Genomic DNA, 8,070 nt, shown 5'->3' with positions numbered 1-8,070 from the left:
ATGGCTTGGAACGCTCCATGTTGCTAACTCATACGGTCATGATCCACTGTGCTTGCTCTACTGCGGTTTAATTAATACGGTACTTGGAACACCATAATGGACTTAATTCAGACAGCAGAGCCATGCACAATAACAAAAGCTAGAAGGCAGCCTTTCCAATACCAGCCAGATTTTACCCATACAGAAGCAGCATGACTTGTTTGATTTGCTAATATTATTCCAGATTTGTCAATTCAGTCCATTTGAAAAACTATTTTGTAATTTTTGATATATAAATTATGCTTCTTTTCTACAAAGACAACCCTGCCCTGGATTTAAAAGCATGAACACCTTCTGGGCAGCATCAATATTCTCAGAAAGTACACTTCACTTTTTAAATATTTTTATAAAAGCCAAACATTGAAACAATGGTATCTGCTAGCCTTCAGCTTGGTTTTGGGAAGAGTTGTATTATCTGCTGTTGCTAACTCAAGTGAAGACTGTCTGAAATCTGGGGTGTCAATAATCATTAGGCTGGACGTATGAAACATTTACTTCAAAGCTCCCCAGCGCTCTCTCCTCTCTGCTCCAGGCTGCCTCTCTGTCAGCAAGTGCAAGAGCTCCTGCAGCCACTGTGCAACTCCAGAGGCATTTGTCCAGCCAGCAACAAACTCCTGCTTTCCCAGCAAACACATTCACACAGATCATAACCATTCTTCACTGTACCCAAAATGGAGACTTCATGAGACTCTGCTGAGAGATGTTACGTCCAAACAAAAATATCCAATTAAAAGGGTCCCAACTGAGGCTGGAGAACCTATAAATCAAGCCCTGCTAGCTGTTATCATGTACCTCTCACTCCTCAGCCAGTCTGCCCTTTCAAGAGCATCTCCAGACCAGGGAAGTGGCGGAGCACGATGGAGGAATAGGTATTTGCTACATGTAGGATCGCAGTGCTTTGTAACAGAACTTACTTTTGTTAACCGTAACAACAACAAAAACCAAACGAAACAAAACAGGTCTTCTGGGGTCAAAAAGATGCATGAAAAAATCATCTCATGGTTACAAGTAGGTAACTGCACCAGTTCTGTGAGGCTTCTGGCCAAGTGTTTCTTGGGGAGGGCTGGTACTCAGTACTGCTATGGGACACTTTCAATTCCCAGGCACCGGAAATGCTGTTCCCGTTAGCTTCTTCATTCATGTGAGGAAAGGACGGGGAATCCTGGCGATTTCAGAAGAGCTACCAATAAGCAAAAAAGGAGTAACACACTGTCCTCCCATGACAGAAAAATGGTGGGCTCCGACCTCAGGCATGGTGGGGAGGGGGGGGAAGGGCCAGCTTTATTTAATGCACACCAGCCTGCTATCCCACACCCAAAGCAGGCAGAATGGGATATGCATCCCTGGCCGGCAGTGCTGTGCAGTGCAAGATTTAAATGACCAATTTACAAGGAACACTAGATTGCAGGGGAGTCCTTGACAGCTCTACTTCAACCCTGCTGCTCCAACTGCATTCTAACATTTCTGTCCAATTATTCACCTAAGAATGAAAAATATATATTTATTACGAAGGACTCTTATTGCTATTGTTGGTTTGCGCTGTATGGTTCAAACTTTATCGTTTCAAATCCAAACTCTTTGGGGAGAAAATATTGTTTTTTTTCCCTATTTTTTTCCCTTTCCAATTTTTTAAAATTGTACAAAAATAAAGGATTTTCCACAAACGTGGGCTAAAAGTGACCAATAATACTTGTACTTAGGATCATCTGTTGGAGATGTGGTTAATTTCAGCCACAAAACAAAAATAAAACTCCAGGGATTCCTTAGGTTAACATTTAAAAGACATGAAAACATTTGTTTATAAAATTGACCCCATACAGAATGGAACAGCCAAGCTAACAGCTGTTTTTTTTAATAATGGTCTTAAATTTAAAAATAAAAATCAAGTAATTCCTTTTCTGGATTTTCACATTAGAAAACTGCACCATTCAAAAACTGTGGCTAGGGAAACCCCATTGCAATAAGAAAGTTTCTTTTAATAGTCGTCGAGGGTGTTTTCCAGGAACACATTTCTAACATCCAGTATGGAAGCCAACTCCAAAATGTGTTTTTGGAGGTGAGGGTTCTCCACTGTTTCGTCTCTTGGCAACTGGGGATAAGATTCTGGATAATTTCGAGTTTCCTGCTAGACAAAAAGAAAACAAAAACAGTATACTTACTCTTATAGTATTTACAACAAAAGTACAAAAGACCAAACTCATTTAAAAATATGCTGATTTGTGTAAATAGGCCACACAAAAGACAGGATTTCACTGGAAGTAATGAAGGTATTTTTCAGAGTATTTTCCCTTCACACAAAGTCGTATCCTAATTTGCAAAGCTGCAGGGAAGCTCAAGCCTTACTGGTCATGGTGGCGATACATAGGTTCAGTAACTTAAGACAGCTGGGCACGTTCCATTTTTATGACACATTCATGGAAACCGTGAGGAAAAGGGAAATTTGATGCACACGCACACACACACTAAAATAGACTGCTGATATTTTACTTTCTGTACATCTACTTTTTCAGGTTTTCTATAATGCTTGAACACTAAGTAGGCAAGCTAGATCTGGATGCCTACACCCACAGTGTGCATAAAGGTGTAAGTCCAGAAGCAAACTTCATTTGCGACACTTCTCAACAGCAGGGAAAACACTTTCCTGCCCTCTAACTGTTTGTTCTCCTTCCAAAACTCCTTCAGATCCCACAAATTCCAAGAGACTTCTCAGTCAAAGACCACTTTCTCCCAATGCTATGGTTCTGTTAATTTCTGTCAAATCATTCTCTCCATTTTTCGCACAGTTCAGCTACCATCCAAAGCCTGTGCACAATTATAATGCTCTATAAAATAATGTGTGTGGTCAGTATTAGATAGCATTTCCTTCAGAAATGGTGCAGTTAAAAGGGCTCAGAAGTTAAAAGATTTAATGCTTTCCACATAATCAGAAGACAGATGCAATATACTGTTAAAATCAGGTATAAGCATTAATACAGGAAGGCTTTTTCACCAGTAAGAATTAAGAACGTTACCCAATACATACTTCATATACATATTGGTGAATACTGTTCTGAGAATTTCAGGAGCCCTTCTGAGTGGTAATAGTGCCATCTGTGACCACAAGAACTACAGAAGAGACCTTTTATTCCCAGCCTGTGCAATTCTCTGTGAAAACAGCATATGCTAAGTGAATTGTTCTCATGAAGGGATCACTTTCCCTGCATACCCGGAAAATTTTGTGCATCCTCATGGTGGCAGAGCAGAAGATGAATCTTGTTAGAAGTAAGCGAAGAAATTCATCCCCAAAAAACTGAAGGAAAGCCTGATCTGCAGAAAGGAAGAAGGTAACACTTAAAGAAAACTTGATAAAGAACAGCATTAAGGCAAGAAACCTTTGAGGAAACACATGGAATAGCTGTGCATTTCTCACTCAGTCTGCATTATCCTTTACACAAGCTGAGGAATACAAAAAACAATTAAAAGAAAAATCAGCTTGGGTTGTCTATTGAGCTGTCGGTTGTAGAAGATGTAGATCTTTAAGGACATACCTATGGAGCGGGAATGAGTCAGCAGCTGAGCAATATCCCGGTTGATTTTTCTAAGGTAATCTTGACACTTCTCCCACAATCCTCTGCGCATGCTTGATAATCCAGAGACAAATAGGAATGCCATTAAAGGATTGTTCAGAAAGAGGGTGAAGAGGCTACCCCGCTGAGACTGATCTAAAAGCCAATAATAAATAACAACATGATGCATTTGGCATGTCAAACAGAAGAGTTGCCCTTGCTGCAGAACAAAATCCTGAACCTTTCACTCATTCATCTGTTACAGACTTGAACTCGCTGCAGTGTCTAATAATGTTTTCCCTGCCCTTATGATGGGTTAAATCACATGCATCATCAGGAAGACAGTTCAGGATCATGGCAGATATGTGCACAAGCCAGGTGCAGAAGAGACTGCATCGGTGCTTATGTTTTTCCAAATCTGTGAACAGTTTTACTACAATTTGTGTTATCACAGAATATAGAATGTGTTTATGAAGTCATAACTGACCAAACTGTCTCAAAATACTTCCCTGTTTTAGGTTTTAATAGAAGCATTACTGGAAAAGGGTATACAAGATGTCTGTATAGATGAACAAATAATACTTGAGACATAGGGTCCCCAACCCAAAATCTACATAAGTGTCCCCCTCCTTTTCACCCTATCCTTAATTCTGCAGAAATCTACTCCTTTTCTTGGCACGGCTTCTGGCTTTTATTTAAGAATTTTTTAAGACAAGAAAGCAGAGATACAAGTTAATGTGGAATCTCCTTAGGACTCTGGTCACAGTGTGTCAGTTTAAGAACATTAAAATTAGGGCCTCTGCTGGAGACACTCACTGTTTTAAAAGGTAAGTTCTATTGTTGATTAGAATATCTGTTGAATTAAATAGTTTCACTTGAACAATTCTTAATTTCTAAAAAAAGCCTCATTTAAATAGAACTTACCTTAAAGCAATTGTAGTCTCCAGCTTCCCATGCATTCACTTGATGAACACCATTCTTGTGCCACAAACTATGTCAGCAGACTGGACTTCATGCTCAGAAGTAGCAGTAAAATGACAGCCCTGACCAAGATACCCCAGAACCATTTACAGTTATTGGCATTGTGAAGTTTTTATAAAGGTAAATATGATTAGAGCAATTAATTGCTGCAATCTTCTTCTTTTAAGCTCTGACAAGTGAATCTCCTGAACACACTGGAGTCCACACTGCATCCTCCATTCCTAACAGAAGAGGCAGATGGCAATCAGTCCTGGGTCATTTTTAACCTAGAAGATTTCAGAAGTGTTCTGGTCCATGAGCTGTCCCTACAGGAATCATTGCATCTTCTCTGTAATATGTAAATCTAACGTTTTTTTGTTAAGCAACCCTCAAAACGCAGCAGCAGGTGCCACAGAGACTCTGCAGATTGGTTATAAAGTCCTGGTCTCAGGACTATGGCTGGGACAGGGAGTAGGCAGTGTAATTCTAGCAACACTTCTATTGTAGTGAAACTTTTCTCAAGTGCTAGTCATAGAAGAAATGAACTACAAACCCAGCACCAGGACATTTCCACCTTGCTGCATCTGAGAAGATATTACATGTTGGTGCTTGGATGAAGCTGATCAGACAGTCTCCTGTCAATCATGCCATGTTAAAGAAGTCATTCACTGTGGACTTCAAGTAAATTCTGGGCATGCCAGGCTGGTCCAGCAATATTCACCCCAGCTGGGATCATCACATGAAGAGAAAGTCTTCCAAAAGCAGACAAGTTTCCATATAGCATCCACCAACTCCAAAAATTATGCAGACAGACAGACAGACAAGTGATACAACTGAAAGCTGCTAAAGAACACCTTCATACCTTGTAATGCTTTGGGATACGCTGTTGGAGAAAGCAAGCACACCAGTGGTTGTCCAAATAAATTTGTGAAGTTCTGCAACAGAAAATAATTAAAACAATGACTGTCACCAATTGTCTCCTTAGGTCAGAACCCCAATCTGTTTAACTGATACAATTAAGGCTACTAATTGAGGTAGGTAAGCATACCAGATAAATGGAGACACTAAGGCTAATATTCAATTCTTCATATACCACAGCCCAACAGAAAAAAACAACAAATTTTAAAAGAAATTTTAAATTCCCTCACCCCAACAACAGGCACAAGTTTCACAGAAAGAGGGCTTCTAGAGATAACCCATTAACCCACTAGAATAATGGAATTACTTAAAAATGATATTCTATATGAAGTAGAAGCCATTTATTTTTAGACACAAAAGCAAGTTACTTTCTTTGTCCCTAGCTCAATAATTCAATGTCCCTAGCTCGATTGTTCAATTAAAGTAATTGCAATTTTTTTTTGTTTAACAAGCAATAGGACTGATCCTGCTAGAACAAGAGAGCCAGGGGGAGTTTGGTTTTAAAATAAACAAAGCCTGTTATTGGAAAACTTATTCTTACTGAAATAACTCATTTTCCTTCGGTACTAGTATAAATGCACCATGCTGCACAAGAAAGCCAGCAGACAGCACTATATACCAAAGGAAGAGTCTTTCTGCTATAGCACATAATGCAGGTCCAAAACAGGAAAAAGTTTCTTCAATTAACGATTAGAGCCTGTCCCCATGTCCTAAGCTAATAACACTACCAGAACTGAAGAGCTGTGAAGTCAGAAAGGACAGCCTAATTTATCTGTACACCTCTAATGCACGTATTCACATCAGTGCAACAGGGGTCAGATGAATGCAATTCAGTCCCTTTAGATCAGATTTTATACTCCTAAAGTACAAATTATGAATCTTAGTTACAGGTCATGGAGAATCATTAATGGGCTGAAAAATTAAATGGTTATGTAGCTGGGCTCTGTTTTCGCCCAATTCAAACAAATTTCCATTCCTTCCGTTGTGCTTTATTTCAATTAGTTTCATTAGAACAATTCATTCTAAACTTGTTAAAATACTGAAGATGGTGGCCTGGTCTAATCAAAGTAATGCATTCTGTATGCATAACAAAATGCTGATTAGGCTTAAAAGCTCTGTTCCAAGAAGTGATCCAGGCAGATTTATGGGCTAAATATTATAGGTCTAGTTTCCAGTCAAAAACCATTACTGCACAGACAATAGCTGTAAGCCAAACTACTAATTGCTAATACTGAACAATATAGGGAGAATTTTAAATGCTAGCAGGTGTCTCTGCAACCATTACTATTCTGGCCCATTAGGAACAGAATAATCCCAGAAGTGCTACTGGCACCAAGGGGTTTGAACATTCCTGTAGCACAACTGTTTAGCATTAGGAAACTGTCACAGCTGGGGTTAAATATTGCAGGTGACCTGGTTAAAAATCAGAACAATTTTTTTTTACACTCCAGTGCTGAAAATAACAATTTACTGAAGCAATGCCAAGAACCCCCTTCTGAAGGCCCTAGTAATACAGTATTAATCCTTTTAAGAGACCACTCTAGACTATGAGCATTTTAAAACAGCTAAAGTTCAAAACTTTTTGCTGCTTTGAACTGAAGATGTCAAACATGGCCATTAAGCACTGCAATGGGAGGAAATCACCTTCATGCTGAGGGGTACAAGAATGACATTCTCTGCACTAAAACAGAAGGCGAGAGCGCAAATACTTAAATGTAGAACCATTAAACCTTTAATGGCATTGCAACAGCAGCAGCAGCAGCTCCAAGGGTAAAACCACTCCAAAAGCTGAAAACCAGGCTGCCTGAAATTGCAGAGAAACCTGAATAGACAAACACAGCTTGCAGTTATGTATTTAGCTGAAGGTGGAAGATAAAGGATGAGACTATAACAAAGTGCAGCTGGTCTGACAAATTTGCAAATCACTTCCTGGCAGGGCTCCCTCTCCGTCATCACCATTTAAAGTGTTCAGGAGGAAAGAAAGAAAGAATGCACACAAGAGCAGAAAGCAGCTCTTAGGAGAAGGGCTGTGAGGCGTTTGTTAATGCCAAAACTGCCAGCAGTGCCATTTGAATATCAGATTAGCTACTGTTCTATCATAAAGAATCGGAATAGCAGCATGAAATGGAATAATTGCATTGGTTCCTAGTTTTCACACACTTGCACAGACCCTCTTTGTTTGTGCTGATGCGCTCTGCCTCTGAAGCATTTCATTTTCACCAGACTCACCCCACGTTGTTTCAACACTTTTGCCGTAAGGCGACCAAGCACACAGAGAACAGACTTACATGTAATGTCCGGAAGACCCTGTGACTGATCACTACAGTATTTACCTCTAGTTGAACATGCTACACCCACACGTGAATGGTAACACATTTCCTAAAAGTACCTTAAGGCTGAAAAAACACTTTAGTAAACAGACGCCTGTACCTGCCTCCCCAATTTCTTAACATCAGAAGAGTTCCTAGAAGCCATTTCCAGAACATGACCAAGAAACAATTCCAAGGGCTACCAAAGCAGTTATTTCACCCATGCTTATGAACCAAGATGGGCTGTTTCATGAGCTTGGAGGGAACAAATAATGGACTCGGTAACTGATATCAAGGTT

At 39.7% G+C, this 8,070-nt stretch overlaps 1 protein-coding gene across 9 annotated transcripts in view; it reads right to left on the bottom strand.

Moving 5' to 3' along the window:
* Positions 1–6: 6 nt before the first annotated feature.
* Positions 7–8,070, bottom strand: part of SCAI (suppressor of cancer cell invasion) — a 52,593-nt gene continuing 44,529 nt past the window's right edge. For 3 of the 9 annotated variants that reach the window (XM_025194413.1, XM_025194416.1, XM_014526837.2), the window contains exons 14-17: positions 5,407–5,479; positions 3,567–3,740; positions 3,245–3,345; positions 7–2,164 (exon numbers count right to left, since the gene is read on the bottom strand). In XM_025194413.1, the coding sequence (XP_025050198.1) occupies positions 2,015–2,164; positions 3,245–3,345; positions 3,567–3,740; positions 5,407–5,479 (498 nt within the window). In that variant the 3' untranslated portion in view covers positions 7–2,014. Of the gene's footprint in view, positions 2,165–3,061; positions 3,346–3,566; positions 3,741–5,406; positions 5,480–8,070 lie in introns of those variants that run through there. The other 6 variants (XM_025194414.1, XR_003092209.1, XR_003092210.1 and 3 more) reach the window with 6 other exon arrangements.

The sequence above is a fragment of the Alligator sinensis genome, unplaced genomic scaffold (assembly GCF_000455745.1).
Source record: "Alligator sinensis unplaced genomic scaffold, ASM45574v1 scaffold611_2, whole genome shotgun sequence".
NCBI lineage: Eukaryota > Metazoa > Chordata > Crocodylia > Alligatoridae > Alligator > Alligator sinensis.
Note: the sequence above shows the minus strand (reverse complement) of the source record. Positions and strands in the feature narration are given on the sequence as shown.